Genomic DNA, 21,305 nt, shown 5'->3' with positions numbered 1-21,305 from the left:
CGAGGCTGAGGCCAACCTGGGCTACACAGCGAGTTGCAGGCCACCTGTGATTCCTGTAATTCCTATTAAATAATAAACTTCTGAGCAGGAACATCCGCGTGCTACCTTTGAATCTTTGTTGGCGTTTGCATGTGCATGTATGTGAGTGTGTGTGAGAGTGTGTGTGTGTGTGTGTGTGTGTGTGGTGTTCATGTGCCTTCTGCTACACATGTGTTTGCATGTTTATGGATACCAGGAGTCAGCCTCACATAGTGTTCTTGCAACTACCTAGTTTGTATTCTTTTGTTGTGTTGTGTTGTATTTGAAACCACATCTTCTCACTAGGACCTGTGGCTTGCCAATTCAGCTAGACCGGCTGGCTGGTGAGACCCAGGGATGCACCTGCCTATTTCTCTGGCACCGGGATCACAAGCATGTGCCACCACACCCCGCTATATAGTTACAGATGCTTGTGTACTTTGTTTTGTTTTTGTCTGTGTGCATGCATATGTCAATATGGATGCTCCGGAGGCCAAAAGAGGCATTGTCTCCTCTGGAAGTGATTTGCAGGCAGCTGTGAGTTGGTCAGCATGGGTTCTGGGTAGCAAGCTAATATCCTCTTACTTGACTTTACCTACTTAAACATGACCTTGAAAATCTTTGTCTCTCGTGATGTTATCTGATCTTTTGAGTTGTGGTCTTCTGTAGCCCAAGCTAGCCTCGACTTGTTACTAAAGACAACTTTGATTTCCTAAGCCTCTTTTCCTCTATCTCCCAAGTCCTGGGGTTGCAGGTGTGTTTCTCCATGCCAGGCCTGAATCTGCCTACTTAGAGAGTTATAATGAATTAAATGAGCTACTGAGTCTGCATCCAGAAGTCAACTTTTGGTTCCCTGCTCACTATTTATTTTGAGCTTTGAAATTGATTCCTGGTGGCTTACTGGGTCACACTCCCCCACCCACAGCACCCTAATCCAAAATAACCCATTTAGATATAATACAGCAAAATAGGAAGGGTGTGTTGAATGGTAAAACGGAAATTAAGTTCTGTGACTATCATCTTCTCTTTCATTTAGCATAAAAAGGTCCTGAAATGGCAACAAAGTTACATCTTCACATTATTCAATATAAACAGATACTGTCACTTCACCCTCACCGTGTAGTGTTGGGAAAGTCCCAGTCCTCTTTCATCTTGAGTTTTTCAGTGTCCCTTTGAGGGCTTAGAAGTCAAATGTCATTTAACCGTTATCTACCAAACGTCACTGTTAAATAATGTTTTGTGCTTTGTACTACTACAAGGGTATTTTTCCAACATTCGTAGATTATTAATGATGAACATTTGGATCCCATTTGTTTGGTCTAATATCCATCTGACTTCTGCAGTGTGGAAAGGCTTAAGCTTTAATTGTGGGAGTCTTGCCTTTCTGACTTGTGGATGCTTTTGCTTGAAACCGCTAAAAACGTTAGTGCATTTACTGTATAGTTCAAATAATACACGTTAGTAAAGTTTTCAGGCTATATGCAAAATACCATTGAAGTAAAAGAAAATTACTGATCATACAAACTTTGAAGAACAACATTTCAGGCTGGAGAGATGGCTCAGCTGCTCTTGGAGAGGACCCCGGTTCAATTCCCAGCACCCACACGGTAGCTCACAGCCATCCACAATTCAGTTCCAGGAAGCAATGGACAGCATAGTGGTCTGCATAATGCCAGGCCATATCAAGCTCCTATAACCAGGGCTGGAGGTGCCTAGTAACCTAAATGACCCTTACAGCCAGGGGCTCCCCCAAGCTCCCCCAACCTAATAGTCTAAACGATCCTTACATTATCAGTGTAGCCAGGGGCTCCCCCACAACAGAATCAGAGATGGCTAACAGCTCAAATGACCTCTCTACACTATGTATGGCCAATACCAAGCCAGATCCTTCCCTAGGCCCTTAAGTTAGTATACACAGGTAGCCCATCTCCGTCTTCTTGAAAGAAATGGCATATGCCCTGAGTTGATTTTGATGTAATTATGCTTGCTTGTGCAATGAGGATTGTATTACACCAGGAACCTTTTTTTCCAAATTATGTTGTGTTTCAATGTACTGGCAATAAACTGCCTGGTATCAGACTTTCTGAAGTCCTGTTTTTTTTTTTATTTAGTTAGTTTTTATTTGTATTGGTTTTTTGCTTGCACGTATGTCTATGTAAGGGTGTTCAATCCCTTGGAACTGGCGTTATAGACAGTTGTGAGCTGCCATGTGGGTGCTGAGAATTGAACCCAGTGCTCTTAACCTCCGAGCCATTTCTCCAGCCCGCTGCCTGAAGTCTTAATCCAGGCTGATGAAGTCAATCTGAACTAAATTTTCATCTCACCTCTTCCTGACACCTACAGAGACACGTCCCCTCAGGTTATTATTGCTGTGATGAAACACCATGGCCAAGAGCAACTTGGGGAGGAAAGGGTTTATTTCACTCACACTTCCATGTAATCGTTCATCATTAAAAGCATCAAAAGCAGGGCAGGAACCTGGAGGCAGGAGCTGATGCAGAGGCCATGGAGGAGTGCTGCTTACTGGCTTCCTCATGTGGTTTGCCCAGCCTGCTTTCTTATAGAACCCAGTACCACCAGCCCACAATGGGCTGGGCCCTCCCATAGCAATCGCCAACTAAGGAAATGCCCTACAGACTTGCCTACAGCCTGATCCTATGGAGGCTTTTTCTCAGCTGAAACTCCCTCCTCGCTGATGACGCTAGCTTGTGTCAAGTTGCTCTAAAGCGAGCCAGCACATCTAGTAAACACTGAGTACCTACCGTCAAAGTAGAGACAACTCTTCCATGTATAAACCAAATTCATATTCAAGTTGGTTGTACCAGCTTGCGTTGTATGAAAGTTCTTGCGGGCTCCTGGCTTAGGGGTTGCCAGTCTATGATGGTAGGGAAGGTGGAGCAGTTGAAGTAGCCCCACCCAGGGTAGCAGAAGTTTGCTAAGTGACCTATGCACATTTTGTGGGATCTGAAAGCAGAACTAAGCTGTCATCCTTAAGACCTACCCTGTGTGACCTATGTAGGACCTAGGCCCTCCATCCCAGTACTTCTACAACCTCCAAAACAATGCTTCCAACTGGGGAGGAGGTTTCCAAACACATGAACATATGGGACATTTTACAGAGACACTATAACAATAGTGCTGTTGAGATCACTCACCTCTTTCTCTGTGGTTCGTTCTTTAGTTACTGGCCGGTACAAGCCCCTTCACGTCCTGGATGGCGGTCTCCAAAAGGTGCCCCGTTTAGAGTAGCGCCTCTCACTCTGTGCTGCCTCTACCCCACTTGTGATGTATTTTTGATGGAACTGAAGTTTTGATGTTACTGGAATTACAGTTTTGCCTTTTACAGGTTGAATCAGAGTGCTTCTGGAGTGAATATTGCATGAATGGATGGACTTTCAATAATCCCCTCTGGGGCTGTCCCATTGTCCTGGCACTAGCCTTTCCCACTAATCCTCGGTCATTATTCTCTCATGGATCAGATGTCCTCGTACACATGGGATCCATTTCGGAGGCATCTCATCTGCTTTTGTTTTTGTCTACAGCAGCTCCAATGTCACACTGAAATGTTACAGGTTTTATACTCAGTCGTTAATCTAGGGGAACAAGTTTTTTCTACCTTGTTCTTTTTGAAGAATATTGTGGCTGGCATTGGAGGGATGACTCAGCTGTTAAGAATACTTACTGCTCTTGCAGAAGACCTGGGTTCAGTTCGAAGTATCCACATCAGGTAGCCCACAACCTCCTGTAACACTGGTACCAGGGAATGCAACACCCTCTTCTGGCCTCCTTAGGTACTACATGCATATGATGCACCTGCGCCCATGCAGGCACACACACATATGCAAAAATAAAAATAAATCAATAAATAAGCTGTCTTCTTTTTGAAGGTTGTGGCTGGTTTTAACCCTTTTCATTTTCAGATCAGATAGGCGGCCATTGGGATTGTACTGATCTGAAGTTACTGTGAGAGAAGTCGATATTCTCACAATAGTGTGTCTTCTCACTCTTTGGTATTATATTTATCTTTTGTTTAATCTTCTCCAAGATCTCTCATATTAACAAGGGAATAGGTCCCTCTTATACCCTTTGTCTAATACTTTCCTAAATATTTCATATTGTACAAATTTCATTTTGCATTTATTGGTGATCTGTCTAGGAAATATTGATTGTATCAAAATACTGTATATTCTTTTCATAATTCGTCTGTAAATCTGCAGTTTTGTGCACATATTTGGTTATCTCGTCGCAATACAGTGCTCTCCTCTTCTGCCCTCTCCTTCCACGAGTCTCACCTGCCTGGCCTTTTGCCCTTGCTGTCCTGGTCTTGCTGGCTCTCCTGTACAGTGTGAGGAGGAGCCAGGGTGAGTATGCATGCCCATCTTGCCAGACCCAGAGAGAACGCACATAAACATCTCCTCTGTGGTGGCTTAGCTTACTGTGTTTCCGTGTACTCTGATCGGATTAAAGCAGTGCCTGTGTGTGTGTGTTCCTGGTCTTGTAGGAAATGAGTACATACTGAATTTAACAAGAGTGGATTTTTCATTTCTATTGAAACAATCACATCATTTTCCTTCTTAAATTTCTTTCCTTGGTTTATTTTGTTTGTTTTGAGACAGAGTCTCTCCGTGTAGCCCCAGCTGGCCTGGTATTGGCTGAAGTCCTCCAGCCTGCAGCCTGAGAGCTGGGACTATAGGAATGAGCAACCACGCCCAGTTAAAACTGTGAATGGGCTAAAATCCACAGTGTAAACCAGATTGAAACCTCAGATTAGCAAGGATAGATCCTTTTTATTGCTTGGTTTGTTTTCTTCTGCTTTTTCCTCTAAGCTAGTGAGGAAGGTTGGCCTGCATCTTCCCTTGACCACACTTGTTAGACTGCTATTACTGAGTCTTCACTCAATCTTCCACCACCTTTGAGGAAGGGTCTCCCAGTCAAACCTAGAGCTAATGGATATGGCTGGTCTCGACAACCAGCTTACTCCAGGTTCCCCTTCCAAGGCTGCAATCCAGGCGGTCACCACACCTGAAAGAGCATTTGCTTGACTTCCGGGGATCTGGATTCCAGTCCTACCGCTTGCTTATGTGGTAAGTGCTTTAGTTACTGACCCAACTCTTCAGGCTATAGCCCTGATTTTTTTCTTCTAATACAAATAATTAAGGCAGTTCATATTTTTCTATTTTAAAAACTGGTCTTAGCCTACCCCCACAGATTTTATATGTATATTTTAGTACCATTAAGTACAAAACCCAAAAAACTTGTAATTTATATTAGGATTTTCCCTTGGCTTGTATTTTACTTAAAAGTATGTGCCATCCCTGTTGGGGAGACTCCCCCAAACTAGGAACCCTAGGTTCACCCGAGGCAAAATCTGAGTCCAATGGTCACCTTGAAGGGAGACAGAGCTAGCCCATTCTTCAGTGTAGGTCCTGTTTGTGTGCATGTGTGTGTGTGTGTAAGTATGTGTGAAAGTGTGTGTGCACACATCTGTATGCAAGTGTATCTATGAGTGTGTGTGTACAAGTGTGTGCATGTATATTTATGTATGTGTGAGTGAGCACACATGTGTTAGTATGTATGTTTGAAGTTGTTTTGGGTTTTTTGGGGGGCAGAGTCTGTCTATGTAGTCCTGGCTATCCTGGAGCTTGCTATGTAGACCAAGCTGGCCTTGCACTCAGAGAGATCCTCCTGCCTCTGTCTCCCTAGTGCTGGAATTAAAGGTGTGTGCCTCTATGTCCAGTCTATTTTCATATTTCCATTTTTTGTATCACATTTGTCTTTACAGCTGCACAAACCCCATAGGATGTATGTACCACATTTTCTTTATGTTAGGTATTTTCTTAGACGAGCCTCTCTGCCTACGCAAATAATCCCAATCAGACCGAATTAAAGATGCCAATGTCTAATGGAATGCTCCTGGGTGGCCCTGGGGAAACATGGAGAGGGGAAGAGAGAGAGGAGACCGCACATTCATTCTCTGGGGGCAGCTTAAAAAGCCTGTGGGAGTGTTCCTGACCCTCCCTGGGGAGAGGTTAACCGTTTGGCCGGCTTTCTCTGAGGTGGAGTTTGGACTAAGGCAACTTCCCAGGGGAGGGAGCTTGGGATGGAGTTTTCCACCCAACATTCCAAAAATGGATACCAGGGGGCTGGGGTGAAGCCCCCGACTAAATATGCCAGACTCTTTGTATAAAGGGGTGCCAGGGAACTGAGGTGATGTTTCCGACCAAACACTTTACCCATCCATGTACTGATGGACATGTAGGCTCCCTCCACCGTTTAGGTGCTGTGAAGCAGCAAACATGGATGTGCACGCGCCTGTGTGATGTGTCTGTGGGCTTAGACTCCTTCGGGTACAGTGGTGGCGCACGCCTTTAATCCTAGCACTCGGGAAGCAGAGGCAGGGGATCTCTGTGAGTTTCAGGCCAAAACTTTTGTCTTGAAAAACCAAAAACCCAAACAAAACAAAACTGTATTCGTTTCATTAGCCCAACGGGTTGGGGGATTCTAGGCTTCTGGTGTTGAGCTTCTGCAGTTCTTCTAGAATACCTGTGATGAAAACAACATTCTCTTGTGCACGCCTCTGCACCCTCAGGCCCACACCACCCAGCTTGCATTGCTTTCTAGATTCCAAAAAGTGTTTAAACCTCTTTTCTGTTGCTAATGTTATGCCCACATCATGAGCCCCCCAGAGACCACCAAGAGTCCCAGTTCCTATGTAAAAGCAAAGAGCCTTTATTGCAGGCTCAAACATGGGCTCTCCATCTGTTCCGACACAACAGTTGGATTAGGGAGAGCTCTGAGCTCAGCTATGGCAGGGTTTTTAGGAGTAAAGGGTAGGGGATTCAGATCGGGGTTGAACTCCTGATTGGGCAGGAGTGGGGCAACAGTCTTGTCAAACAGGGATTGGTACTACATTGCTGCAAGGAAAATCCTAACCTATATACAAGTTAGGTAAGCTATTCTTAATTTTCTGGAGCATCTAGTACTTGTTTGTCTCAATTCTAATTGGTCCCCCATAGGGTACAGTTTGCGTTTTTTCCTGGTTATTTTAAGGGTGGAGCCTAGTCCCAGTATTATTAGTCTGCAGCCCATCATGGCTCCACTAATGTTAAGTTAGGCCTCTTTAGCCAGTTTTTTTTTTCCTATTGCTTCGTGAGTTTGGTTTATTTTTTGTTTGTTTGTTTGTTTGTTTGTTTGTTTTTGTCTTTTGAGATGTGATCTCATGTAGCCCTGGCTGGCCTCAAAATTCTCAAAGTGGCAGACAATGATTGTGATGGCTGTTCTTGTTTGTCAAGTTAGTTAATCTGAAATTAAATAAAACCCAAATGGCTGGATATACCTGTGGCAGATTTTTGTTCTTTATTATTTTTATTGAGCCATACATTTTTTCCCCACTCCCCTCCCTTCCTCTTCTCTCTCCTTCTACACTCTCCAGTGGCCCCCATGCTCCCAATTTACCCAGGAGATCTTGTCTTTAGCTCCTTCCTATGTAGATCCATGGATGTGTCTCTTAGGGTCCTCTTTGTTGTCTAGGTTCTCCAGGTTTGTGGCCTGTAGGCTGGTTTTCTTTGCTTTATGTCTAAAAGCCACTTATGAGTGAATACATATGATATTTGTCTTTCTGGATGTAGGTTGGATTTTTTTTTCTTAATTAAAGCATCTGAAGTGGAAAGACACATTTCTAATCCAGATCTTTTAAGGTGGTAAATCTACCTTTAAACTGGGCTATATCTTCTGCTAGCAGCCTATATTAAGGACACAGAAGGAGGAAGCTTGGTCTCTCTGCCTGCTTGTTCTTGCTGGCAGGTCCATCCCTTCACTGGCATGACAGTCGACTTTGAGATTCCGGCATATACTGAAGACCAGACAGCCAGCCTCGAGAACTGAACGACTACTGGATTCTTGGGCTTTCTGTTGACAGACAGCCATTGTTGGACTTGCTGGGCCACAGCCTGGAAGCCATTCTAATAACCCCCCTTTCCATATATAAAATGAATGAATATTTGTATATTCATCCTATCAGTTCTGCTCCTCTAAGCACCTGACGAGTACAACGACCTTGGACTCCGGGCCCTCCCCCTCACCTCCTGAGTGCTGGGGTTACAGGTGTGTGCCACCACTCCTAGCCGGTTTCTCTTTCTGCCACGTAAGGAGATGTCTAGAGGAGGAGGAGGACTAGGGTGTGGCTCAGTGTCACGGCGTTTGTCTAGTGGTAGTGAAGACCTTGGCTTTCAAACCAGCCATGCCAAAAGGAAAAAACGATAAAGAGAGAAGACACTATTCCCAATCTGCCACTTTTAATCAGAGACCATGCATAGGATTCAGGCCAACATTAGGTTAGCAACAGATACAGGCGGACTTAGTATGTTCCAGAGCTAGCATGAGAGAGCAGGCAATATACAGGAGACTGAAGATCTGTGCCTCAGGGTCACAGTGCACTTCCTGGCTAAGCCGATCGCCCCAGTTCTTCTGGAGGATTGACTCTACCTGAAAGGAAACTCACCATATTAAAAGCTAGGAGCTCTCACACACGTTCACGCACACGCACACAGACCACAATGGCCAACAGCTGGCCACAGCCCTTCGTTCTGAGCCGTGACAGACATGGCATTCCTCCTGCAAAATTGAAGAACCTCACACCATCTCCACATAGCAGCAGGCACTCAGGATGGCACCGGACGCCATCTTGGACTAGTTTTTTTCTATCCTCTTTGCCCACAGGCAGGCAGCAGAGCATGTCAAATATCCTGGTATGTACGTATGCCCAGAGACTTGTCACAAACCTGTTGCACAGACATGAGCAGGCAGTAACCACACAGTAGAAAGGACTGTACTGTGGGGTTTCCAGGTCCTTTCAGAACACAGGCACTGGTCTCTACTATGGCCCTAGTCCTCTCTATCCAGTGTCTCACCTGGTCCCTCAGCAAAAGCAGCTCCCCATTCTCCAGTGCTTTGTTCACACACTTGGCTATGCCAGACAGGGCTGGAAGCAGAAAAAGGTTGTTAGTAGAAAAGGCGAGGGACATGGTGGCTTTGGTGGTGATCTTCAGTGGCTCACCACATATACATCATCAGAGGGTTTCAGAGAGCTCCCAGGAGGCCTGGTGGGAACATTCCAAATGTTTCCTGCTCCCCTGTTAAAATATGGAACATTATAGACTATACAAGAGGGAACAGGGCGATTCCCCCTCAATATCTGGCCTGGGAAAGACTGACAGTCTCTGAAATGCTGAGGGCTACCCCTCATGGAATATACATACTCCCTAAGATTTGATTCTCCACCAGCCTCCTTGCTCAGCATTTCCTCCTCACCTATTAAGGCATCCAAGAGTATCAGCACGGCTTCCGCACGTGCTTTTACCAAGCGCCCGACTTTATCATGAAGGATGCAAATGAGACCTTCTGGGCCCTCAGTCTGCCTCGAAGCATCAGAGAACAAGATATCAGAAACCTGGGAGGTAGGAGAGGGGGAAGTTAAGTATGGTTCTGTCCAGTTGATTCCCATCCTGCCATCTGCCCTCCACAGTCCTCTGTGTCCACCCCAGTTCTTCCTTAGGGTCGCTTACTTTCTGTTCCAGGTTCTCCAGCCCCCCTTCCTTGATGGCGCATGAAGTGGCAGAGCACAGCACATCCTTCTGCTTCTCATCCAGTTCCCGCAGGCTTCTCCCTGTGTTCTCTACGTGCTCCTTCAAAGTTCCAGTAGTTTCCTCTCTTCCTAGAGCCGTTTCTATAAAGACAAAAATTATGAACCCGACTCACTGTGCCAACAGGCTTCATTTGTAAAGTCTACTATACCTTGTCCCAACCCACCCCCGAGATAGTCTCATGTAGCCCAGGCTCAAACTCACTATGTAGCCAAGGATTGCCCTTCTTTCTGATCACCTTGCCTCAAGAACTGGGATCACAATAGGATGCCACAATGCCTGGCTAGACCCTATTTTAATCTACTTTTTGTTTTTGCTGTTGTTTTTACCTCATCTCTGTGTTTTGCCTTCTTCTAATTTGTTCTGTTAAAATGAAACTCCTCTTCCGACATGCCTATCATCACCCATTTACTACTCCCTAGTAGTAAATTTACTACTCCCTAGTTCACCCATTTACACCCAGTTTGACATATCCAGAAATAAATGTGGTTGTTTAATTTTCACCAAAGTGTAGTCCCCAAAGCCAGGTGTAGTGGTGCACCTCTGTAATCCCAACACTAGGGAGGAGCAGGCAGGAGAATGGATCAGGAGTTCAAGGCCAGCCTCAGCTACTTAGGAACTTCAAGGCCAGCCTGAGAGATTTGCAGCAAGAGGAGGTGGGGAGAAAGAAAGAATGAATGAGGAAAGAGGAAGAAAAGAGAAAGCTCTGCCTCTAGGTTCCTGCCCTGTTTGAGTCCCTGTCCTGACTTCCTTTAATGACGAACAATGATATGGAAGTATAGACCAAATAACTCTTTTCCTTTCCCCATTGCTTGGGCCATGGTGTTTTACAATACCATGTAATATTAACCCTAACTAAGACACCAGCCTGTACCATTCTGCTGATCCCACCGAGTGGTAGTGTTACATCATATCAACCTGAGGATAGATGAATTCTGCCACACTGTATGTGGGTCTAGAGACAGGTAAGGCCCCACACATAGCTAATAAGTCCTCTCTCTGCCAAGGGAGGAAGTCTTCAGAGTCTCTGAGCATACCTAACCCCTATGGGCATTCTTTTCCCAGTGATGAGCTGCCATTGCCCATGTCAGGGAGCCCATGTCCTTACCGCATATAAATCATATCTGCAAGCTCCTTCCCACATCCTCGGCGATCTGCAGCCACAGGGCTGTGCCTGGGTGACTCGAGCGGCAGCCAACACCCAGAGAAGGTACACTATGCCCACCATCCCTTCCTGAGGCCTCTTTGGCAATATGACTGTCCTGCTTGGGGTACAAGGAAAGCCCCAAACGTTCCAGAGGAAGCACATACAGAGCCATAGACCTTCCTGCCTGGTCAGAAAAGTCCAGATTTGGGAGGCTATGAACAAGAGTGGTACGGCAGGGTACTTGAGTTCAGTGCGGTTCCTTCACCCACCCCATGCTAACATGTGGCCCTGGAAGGAGCCTGGGGGCCCTGGGCCAACAGTGCATCCAGGCTGCTCCTCCGCAGGCATGCTCCCTCCCTTCTGAACACATCCAACTACAGACTCAGCCATGCATTGCCTTCCATCTAATGATAACGTCCTTGCATGCTCTGAGACATGACCAGGTGGCCCAGGGGCTCACTCACCTCCCTGAAAAGACCTTCTTTTTTCATTCCAGAAGTCAATAACTAAGCCAACACCGAGAGGTGGAAAGAAAGAAAAAAGAAAGAATAAGAAAACAGTAGTCTCTGTAGCCATGCCCTCCTTTCCCTCCCTCCCAGTCCCCACACTGTTCCCAACCAAGGAAAGGAAAGGGAAGCTAGCGCCAATCTGGTCGGAGACTGGGATTGCAACCCTGCAGGGCAGGCTGATGCCATGGTGGGTGCATTCCCTGTCAGTGTGGCCAGAGCCAGCCTGGCCCTCGTGCCTTCGTCCTCTCCCACCTCTGGGCTCACCGGTTCCAGGCTGCTACAGAGCTCTGCTCAGTCCACACCCACCCACTCGTGTGTTTAGGGTCCCATTTCCTGTACCCACAGCATCTTGCTTACATATTGACCCATTTTCGAAGATGAGCTGCTTCTTTCGATAGGCCAGGACCATGTTGGCAGGGACGGTGATATTCCTTTGGCTCTAGGGAGAAAAAGTTTGTGTTGATGGATATTACACTGCTATCTTGCCTGATCTCACAAACACTCCTATGAGGCAGACAGTTTTATTCTAAGTCTACAGATGAACTAAGACTTTAAGACAAGTATCTGAGCCAGTCCTACAGCTGAAACCAAGGGCAGAGCTGAAATTCGAACCCATGTCTGACACCAAACCCATGCTGTTTCCACTGCTCATTTAACAAGTGTATACTGAAGACAAGCTTTGTGCCAGGGACTCTAGCTCCTCCTGCCTACCAGACAGGGAGACAGACAAGGGACAGAATAACCACGTGATAGAGACTGTCCAGACTGAGTGTGCTGATGCACACAGTAATCGCAGAGGCATGCAGATCTCCATGAGTTCGAGGCCAGCTTGATCTACATAGTGAGTTCAGGATAGCCAGGGCTATGTGGAGAAACCTTGTCTCAAAAGACCAAAAAAAATAAATAAATAAAACTAAAAGAAGAAAAGAAATGAAAAGAGGGCATCCTGAGTCAGCCTGTGACTCCTTCAAGGCGGCACACTCTTCCTCCACAAGGTACAGAGACCAGCCAGTGCTTCTCCAAGAGGCCTGAGGGAGGAGCTAAGAAGGCTGTCTTGGCAGGCACCCTGAGGGGGCTTCATTGGATGGCACAAGGCTGGCTGGTCCACACCCCATCTCCCAGGGTACTAACCTTTTTTTCATAAATAACCTTAAGAAATGAGTTCCAAATTTTATAGTGCATTTGTAGGGTTTCCTCCTCTTCTGTCTCCAGAGTTTCTGTTACCAGATATATATTTTCTTTCAAATTAATTGTTTTAAATGAAGTGGGTAGTTTCTGCTTTAACTTCCTAGAGGGAATGGAAGGGATAAGAGTTCAGGGCCTCTCAGTGACCTCTCCCTGTCCATCAACTACTACTTCCTTTTCAGAGTAAATGCCTGTAGGGTTGCCAAGCCAAGGGACATTACACACTGCAGCTATCACCCTGCTTTCTACCCACTGTGGGGTGGGGGCAGGGTGCTCAATGGGAAGGGATCTCACTAGCAGTGTGTTCCTGCCCATCACAGGTGGTGGGAGACTTCTTACCCCACCTATATGATGTAGGCAGCATTACAACTTTTTTTTTTTTTTTTTACTAAACTTGTTGGTTTGGTGGAGGTACATGATGGTTTGAGTGAGATGTCCCCCAGAGTCTTGGTTCCCAGTTGGTGGTGCTGTTTGGGAAGGATTAGGAGGTGTGACCTTGATGAAGTACAGCACTAAGGGCAGGCTTTGAGGTTCAACGCCGCCTGCCACCACCAGACCACTCTCTCTGCTTCCTGTTTGTGGTCGGAGATGTGAACTCTCAGCTTCTGCTTCCTGCCACCATGTCTGCTGCTTGTTACCAAATTTCCCCATTGTGATGGACTCTTACTAATGTGGATTACTATTAAGGCCAGCCTGGTCTACATTCAAGTTCCAGGCCCACCAGAGCTACAATAATTGAGACCCTATTATAAAACAAACAAAAATTTGTTTGCTAAAGAGATATCTCAGTGGTTAAGAACACTGATTGCTCTCCCAGTGGACCCAGGTTCAATTCCCAGCACCTTTATGGTGGCTCACAACTGTCTGTAACATCAGCCCCAGGAGATATGAAACCCTGTTCTAGCCTCCTTGGATACCAGGCATACACATGATGCACACAGTCATACATGCAGACAGAACATTCATACATATACATGAAATAAATTTATTTTTTTTAAAAAACTGAACAGTCGGGCTGGAGAGATGGCTCAGTGGTTGAGAGCACTAGCTACTCTTCCAGGGGTCCTGAGTTCAATTCCCAGCAACCACATGGTGGCTCACAACCATCTTTAATGAGATCTGGCACCCTCCTCTGGCGTGTGGGCATACAAGGAGGCAGAATGTTGTATACATAATAAACAAATAAATAAATAAAAACTGAACAGTCCAGGGTCACACAGCTCTTAAATATACAGCTGTGGCTCCAATCCTGGTCTACAAATAATCTAAAGCATCTATTTCTCATCACCTAAAGGTAAGTGTCTGGGAGGGCTGGTACCGCTGCTCTGAGAAGGGACTGACTGACTCTAACTTCTTATACTTCACCTGGCTTCTTTGCCTGTCCTCCAGCTCGTGAGACATCTCTGATTCCATAGGAAAATAATTTGTGACTTACAAAATAGCTCAAAGAAGAAGGGCCTCCAGGCAGGAGGTGGTGGTGGTGCACGCCTTTAATCCCAACACTTGGGAGGCAGAGGCAGGTGGATCTCAGTGAGTTCAAAGCCAGTCTGATCTATAGAGCAAGTCCAAAGACAGCCAGGGCTACACAGAGAAACTGTCTTGAAAAGCAGAAAGAAAGAAAGAAAGAAAGAAAGAAAGAAAGAAAGAAAGAAAGAAAGAAAGAAAGAAAGAAAGAAAGAAAGAAAGAAAGAAAGAAAGAAAGAAAAAGAAAAAGAAAGAAAGAAAGAAAGAAAGAAAGAAAGAAAGAAAGAAAGAGGGAGGGAGGGAGGGAGGGAGGGAGGGAGGGAGGGAGGGAGAGAGAGAGGAAAGAAGAAAGGAAAGGAGGGAGGGTGAGAGAGAGAGAGACAGACAGAAAAAGAGACAGAGAATGAAAGGAAGGGAAGGAGGGAGGGAGGCAGGCAGAAAATACAAACTAGCCCTCAAAACCAGTGAGGTGCCTTCCCCTGAGTGCTGGAGTTTCCAACTTGGTTCTTTTAGCTTCATTGTACCTCATTGCAGACCACCTACTGTGTGGAGTCAACAGAGAGCTGAGTACAGCCAGTAATTGGTCACAAGTTGTTCCTACCCCGCCGGGCCACCGGGATGAAGATACAGAAACAAGGTTTACAAGGCAGAGCAAAACAAGCGCAAATGATGGCTTGAGTCATTCGGAGCAAGGAGAGCAGTCTCAGGACAGCAGCTGATGTGTCCATACCACAGTCCGTGAAAAGAGGGCATGACCACTCCAAGGTAAGGTTGGAGGTCTTCATTGTAGACGTGAGTGAGAGCGCAGCCAGAAGCATCTAGAAGTGTCCAGAACAGGGAGAGAAAATAGTAGACTAAATGTAACCAGCAGACTGAACTAGGCGATGTGATTGGAGGGGAGCAGGCACTGGGGGAGAGAAGGGGAGAGAGAGAGAAGGGAAGAGAGAGAAAGCTAACCAAAAGAGCACACGGCCAAAATGGCGGGATTATATAGGAATGAGAAGCTGGGGGAAGAGAAGAAGCAAAGCCCACGGGCTGGAGAAGCTGAGGGTGGGACAGGGGCAGACGTGAAGAGCTGAGAAGAGCCACCGCACTGAGTGAGCCTGAGGGCCAGCTCTGGAAAGCTAATAAGCACCACAGTTAGTCTTTCGGCCTGGGTTTCTGTTGGATCTGACACACAGCCATCGGCCACTGAGAAGATGGCAGGCTGTGAGGGACAGGAGGCTGCCTGCGCAGGAGTGGGCCTGAGGGTGAACAGCCAGGGTGCCCCTGAGATGACTCCATGCCCAGAATGCATCCTTCCCCTTGTCCATTCCCATCGCTGCCTGACTCCAGCCCCATCTTAAAAAGTAGCTATTTATGTGTAAGTGCCTGCGTGTATGTACGTGTACCATATATGTGCAAGAGACGGGGGTCAGAGAGGGCATCAGATCCCCTGGCACTGGAGTTACAGATGGTTGGGAGCCCCCATGTGAGTGCTGGGAACCAATACCAAGTCCTTTGTATGAGCAGCAAGTGCTCATGACCACTGAACCATCTCTTCAGTCCCCGCCTTACTTGTTGTCAAGGAAATCCAAACATCTCTGGGTTATCTTCCTATGTATTATGGTGGTTTTCCAATCACAGGACCGGAGTCTTTCAATGGCAAGTATTTCTTCAGGGAATTTTGCTGGCAATATTGCTGACAGTTTTGCTGACAATTCTGCTGACGACAATTTTGCTGACAGCTTTGAATCTGTTTTATCCTGGACTTGGAATTTAGCCTTTTCACCTGGAAAGACAAGAGTAAATATCACATTGATGCTAACCTAAAAGACACTTCTCCAGAAAGCCCTTGCTAGCACTGCCCCTTCCTCCGTGAAGCCTGCCACAAGGGCTCTCCAAGAAAGGCTGCTGTCCCCAACATTACAGGCCACCGTCCATGGCATCAGCCTGCTCTGCACCCTTCTTCCCAGGTAACCTGTTAAGTCATCTGGCCTCTCTCTAGAGAGAGAATCTTTTTTTTTTTTTTTTTTTTTTTTTTGGTTTTTCGAGACAGGGTTTCTCTGTAGCTTTGGTGCCTGTCCTGGAACTAGCCCTTGTAGACCAGGCTGGCCTCGAACTCACAAAGATCTGCCCGCCTCTGCCTCCCGAGTGCTGGGATTAAACACGTGCACCGCCCGACTTAGAGAGAGAATCTTAACTAAGTCCTTCCCATGCTTGGGGACACCAAGTATTCAGGAAAGGACTTAAGACAGTGCCTGGCACACAGTACAGGGTTCAACAGATACAAGCTAACGCTACTGGGATTCTGAAATGAGGCAAGGAAAGAATAAATAGAAAATAAAATGCAAGCAGCTTGGTGTCTGCATGAAGGTGCAGAGGTAGAGTGAGCTGGCCAGGGAAGCTGGTGTAGGGGTGGAGTGAGGTGGTCATGGGAAGCTGGTGCGGGGGTGGAGTGAGGTGGCCAGGGAAGCTGGTGCAGGGGTAGCGTGAGGTGGCCAGGGGAAGCTGCCCATCTGCATAGACTCCAGGCGTCTGATGTAGCATTCATCAGAGGCCCAGCGCTGGGTAGGCTGATTCTGCTGCTGCTCATGGTTTGAGGAGGATGTAGGGGATGCAGGTCTTCCTCTTAGACCTCCCAAGTACAGACCTGCAAAGAAGGGACTGCTCCTGCTGCCGGGTGAGAGTCCCAGCTGGATTTCCAGAGGAAAATGCATTTGAAACAGAAAATGACCAAATTAGAAACTACTTAAAATCAATCCATGGGGCCAGGCAGTAGTGACACATGCCTTTAATCCCAGCACTTGGGAGGCAGAGGCAGGCAGATCTCTGTGAGTTCGAGACCAGCGTGGTCTGCAGAGCAAGTGCCTGGACAGGCCCCAAAGCTGCCAGAGATACCCTATCTTGAAAAACAAAACAAAACAAAAAAAAAAAAAATCAACCCATAGGGCACCAATGTCTCAGGGCCTGTTCATTTCTCAAGCAGTATAAGTTTGATATGTACTCTGTTAGGAAAAAGAAAAAGAAAAATGAATTCCACATTTGCCCTCTTTCTAAGCCGTCTTGATGGTGTATACAAGTGTCCTAGCTGATGCCCTCAATGGTGCTAATACTGAAAAGAGGTCCTTCTCAGGACCATGCCAAAGTCACTGTCCAGTCTAACTATGACAATGAAGTGGGGTGATACTGGCGAACTTGATTCTGATCATCACTGAACTGGGGAAAGTGTCATGAATTTCACTGGCAGGTTAAACTGTGTGAGGTCATCAGACCAGACTAGACGTGTGGCTCAGAGACTAGAAGGCTCTTCCTTTCTCATCCCACCGGTCTCGATGTGTGGCCACCTAGGCTGACATCAGGGAGCAAAAAGGAGCAAACTGAAAACACAGAGGAGGGAAAATGCTGGGCGTCTCTTCCCGGATCTGTAAAACAGGCACACAAACAAGACGCCTCGATAGACAGAAAAGACAAAGATGAAAACAAGGAGTGCAGTGTGGGAAGGCAATATAAACTTCACAGAGAAATGCAACAAAACCACCTTGGTCGGGTGATCAGCAGTGGGAAGGCAAGCAGAGAGCACACACACCCTTCATGGATGTGCAGAGCACTTGACTACCCAAACCCACAGCCATGGCTGAACCACAGAGAAAAACATGGAAAACCACCAAACGAAAGCAGGCGTCCTACAACATGAGAGGGCAGAGAGACAAAGACAGACTACAGCAGAGGGGTCTGGACCACACAACTTTAGTTTCATATTGAAATATTTGTTCATCTAAAATATGGTAGATTTTCTGAATTCAGGATAAGACACTAAAATGGATTCCAGGGTTGGCGGAAACAAAAAGAAGAATCCCCAGGAATATCTGCACTTTGAGGCAGGGAAACAGCATTGTAAAACCCTCCTATAAAACCCTTAGATGGGCTGGAGAAATGACTCAGTCATAAAAGGTGAGGCTCACAGCTAAAAATATAAGAGTTCAGTTCCCAGCACCCACAGCTTCTCTTTAGCCACTAACAATAAATAAATAGGTAGGTAGGTAGGTAGGTAGGTAGGTAGGTAGGTAGGTAGGTAGATAGATAGATAGATAGATAGATAGATAGATAGATAGATAGATAGATAGATAGATAATAAGAACCCTTAGAGCTATGGTTTTTCAACCTTCCTGATGTTGCAACCCTTTAATACAGTTTGTCATGTTGTGGTGACCTCCAACCATAACATTATTTTGTTGCTACGTGACAACTGTACTTTTTAGCGATAAATCTTAATGTAACTATCTGATACGCAGGATATCTGATATGCAGCCCCTGTGAAAGGGTCGTTATAACCAAGAAAGGGGTCACGACCCACAGCTGAGAACTGATGCCTTCTAAATTTCAGTTCAACTTGTCTTTCAGCCCACGCCCAGGGAAGAGGGGGTCCTGTCCAGCAGCAGAGCTCCCGGAGGGAGAGTCTGTGTGCACCTCCTGTGGCCGGCACGGCCATTTACCCTTAGTCATCTAGAGTTCACAGGTGAAGACACTGAAACCTACACAGATAAAAAGCAGCTTGTCCAGACGTCACCCCGCCGGTCAACAGCAGAGTGGCCTTCAAAACCGGGCAACCTCAGCAGTGAAGTCTGTGTCTGTCCAGACTATCACATCATCTTCCTCCATTTACCCATCAGTTTAATTATAAAAATATAAACTCACAGCGCTCAGGAATTAGAATTGTGGAGAGACATAGGAAAGAGAGACTATGTAGAAATGACTTCCAATATAAAGAAATCTCACCAGATGGTGGAGGCTATGCCTTTAATCCCAGCACTCGGGAGGCAGAGGCAGGCGGATCTGAGATTGAGGCCAGCCTGGTCTATAGAGTGAGTTCTAGGACAGACAGAGCTACACAGAAAAACAGTGTCTTGAAAAACCAAGCCAGGGGCTGGAGAGATGGCTCAGAGGTTAAGAGCATTGCCTGCTCTTCCAAAGGTCCTGAGTTCAATTCCCAGCAACCACATGGTGGCTCACAACCATCTGTAATGGGGTCTGGTGCCCTCTTCTGGCCTGCAGGCATATACACACAGACAGAATATTGTATACATAATAAATAAATATTTTTTTTAAAAAAAAGAAAAACCAAGCCAAAACAAAAATCTCTATTTCACTCCTCTTGCTGACCAGCCCTTCTGTGTGTGCCTTCTTGGAGGTGTGCCAGCATGCACAAATCAGCTCGCTGAGGGCAACGAGGAGCTGAGCACGGGATAGAATAGAAGCAGGCACGGTCTCAAGCTGGCCATTTCTCACCTGCCACATACTGACCTCTGAATCCTGCAAGCAGACTACCAAATAGTCCTTCGTCCTTCTCGTCCAGTATGTCCTCCAGGGTGAGGTCTGTCTTGTAGTAGGCCCATCCCCAGAACCTCTTCCGTCCTCTCACCAAATAACAGCATTTGAATGCACCAGCGTCAACCATACTTTTGACAGGAATCATATCCCCTCCTGAATCCAACTCCTGGACCAGGGATCTTGTGACACTTTCAAACACAGACATTACGCCTGGACCAACGGTGAGAGATGTATTGGGTCAGAAAGGGCTTTTTGTTATTTTGCTTTAAGACAGTCATGTCTGGCTTAGACTGACCTCAAATCTGCTTTATAGTGAAGGATGTTCCGGAACTCCTGTCTCCACCTCCCAAAAGCTGGGATTACAGGTGGGTCACCACATCTGACTTTGGATTTTCTTTTTTAGATTTATTATTTAATGTATATGAGTGTTTTACCTGCATGTACATGTATGCACCTATATGCCTGGTGCCCATGGAAGTCAGAAGAAGATGTCTGATCTCCCAGAACTGGAGTTACAGATGGTCATGAGCCATCATATGGGTGTTGGACAATGAACCAGATCCTTTGGAAGAGCAGCCAGTGAACCACCTCTCCAGTCCCTGACTCTTGATTTCTAATCTACTGCCTTTCACAGCCTGGGGTCAAGCAAGAGCGCACAGTTCTAGACAACTAGGAACTGGAATAGCTAATCTTCCCTGTGTATTGAAAGTGAGGCAATCGTTGACACACAGACCGCAAATCTCCCTCAGGCCTTCATAGAACATACTGAGGCAAATGGGGTGGGGTTGCCCCACACAGGAAAGTGAACCCCAGTTTCTGCATTTCTCAGAGCAAGGTTGCTGTCCCAAAGGCAGGAGGGTTGAGAAGACTCCAACCATTGTTGAGTGCCAGACCTCTGGACACCAGTCCTAATAGCTATTTCTTCCCTTGGCTCCAGTTGGGATCCCTGGGTCTCCCTACCAACCCTTTCCCAATTTCAGGGTGCTAAGTCAGCCCCTGAAAGAAGCAAAAGCTTCCTGGGTCTCCACTACCACTGTATCCTACCCCTTGTGACCTCTTAAGTTCCTAATGTCTGGCCTAGGCACCTAACCCCCCACTGCCCTTTGTCTGTCCTATTTTATAATAGTCTGCTCTCAACTCTTTTCCAGTCTAGGGATTCTAGGTGTGTGGACAGTGCCCAGAGCCACAGCCGGCTCAGATGCACCATCTCCAGCTTCTTACCTGAGATGGCGAGTCAGAATCCTGTCAGATCTCCCTGCGGCTCCCGGCTGGAGGAGTGCTAATGGAGGCGTCTGAAAGTCCCCAAAAGCATTACTTCCTGGAAAGCTGGATGACGACAGGTGCCCCACCCATCTTCAGATAAGGCAAATTATGGCCCAGGTGGAATGGCAGGGCCAGGAGAGATCTTGCTCTTTGGACTCAGCAATAAGTGAGAGATTCTGACACACGGGCTCGGTGAGTTTGGGCCAGAGAATGGGGTGTTGACTTGAACAATTCAGGGAACTGAGATGGGATGAGAATCATACCCAAACCACAGGTTCCCCAAAGATCACCAAGGAGTCCAAATCTATACACAAAAGCAAACAGCCTTTATTCAAGATCAGGTTTGGGCTGTGTGTCTGATGCAGCAGTACAAACAGAGCACACCCAGCAGAGGCGGGGTAGGGTTTTATCATAGAAGTTGGGGGTAAGGGGGTTTTCAGAATTCAAGACCCTGATTGGCTGACATTTGTCTAGGGTGTGTGTGTGTGTGTAAGGGAATAGGTACATTCTGGGTTCAATGACATCTTAAATCTTATCCAATGGTTGGTATATTCGTAATAAGGAGTAGGGGCAGTTGGGTATGACCAGGAAGGAATAGGGAATACCCGACCCATTCCGAGATCCCGTTCTTCGGGTAGTCCATGAATATTGACTCATACCTGTGGCTCCCTGCACCCAAGACTTTTCTTTGAGAGAGGTTCCCTTGGTGCTTGGTTTAGATCAAATGTTGAGTTCCAGTTCTACTACTACTAAATTTGTAGGTTTTTC

General features: G+C 46.5%; 1 protein-coding gene across 6 annotated transcripts; it reads right to left on the bottom strand.

Annotated features, from left to right (window-relative positions):
* Positions 1–8,295: 8,295 nt before the first annotated feature.
* On the bottom strand, positions 8,296–20,651 carry Gsdmb (gasdermin B). Of its 6 annotated transcripts, XM_048450791.2 has the most exons (10): positions 20,496–20,651; positions 19,233–19,484; positions 15,522–15,735; positions 12,447–12,603; positions 11,673–11,754; positions 11,271–11,312; positions 9,582–9,742; positions 9,328–9,466; positions 8,928–8,998; positions 8,296–8,502 (listed from the first exon to the last, which is right to left on the bottom strand). In XM_048450791.2, the coding sequence occupies exons 2-10, from the start codon at positions 19,477–19,479 to the stop codon at positions 8,353–8,355; spliced, it is 1,263 nt and encodes a 420-aa protein (XP_048306748.1). In that variant the 5' UTR covers positions 19,480–19,484; positions 20,496–20,651; the 3' UTR covers positions 8,296–8,352. The 6 variants fall into 6 exon arrangements, 5 of the variants coding, with proteins under 5 accessions (XP_048306748.1, XP_048306747.1, XP_048306749.1 ...); XR_007235218.2 differs by having other exon boundaries at positions 8,424–8,502; positions 8,928–9,466; XM_048450790.3 differs by lacking the exon at positions 8,296–8,502 and having other exon boundaries at positions 8,509–8,998.
* Between the last annotated feature and the right edge of the window lie 654 nt (positions 20,652–21,305).

This window comes from Myodes glareolus, chromosome 9 (genome assembly GCF_982192425.1).
Source record: "Myodes glareolus chromosome 9, mMyoGla1.1, whole genome shotgun sequence".
Classification (NCBI taxonomy): domain Eukaryota; kingdom Metazoa; phylum Chordata; class Mammalia; order Rodentia; family Cricetidae; genus Myodes; species Myodes glareolus.
Note: the sequence above shows the minus strand (reverse complement) of the source record. Positions and strands in the feature narration are given on the sequence as shown.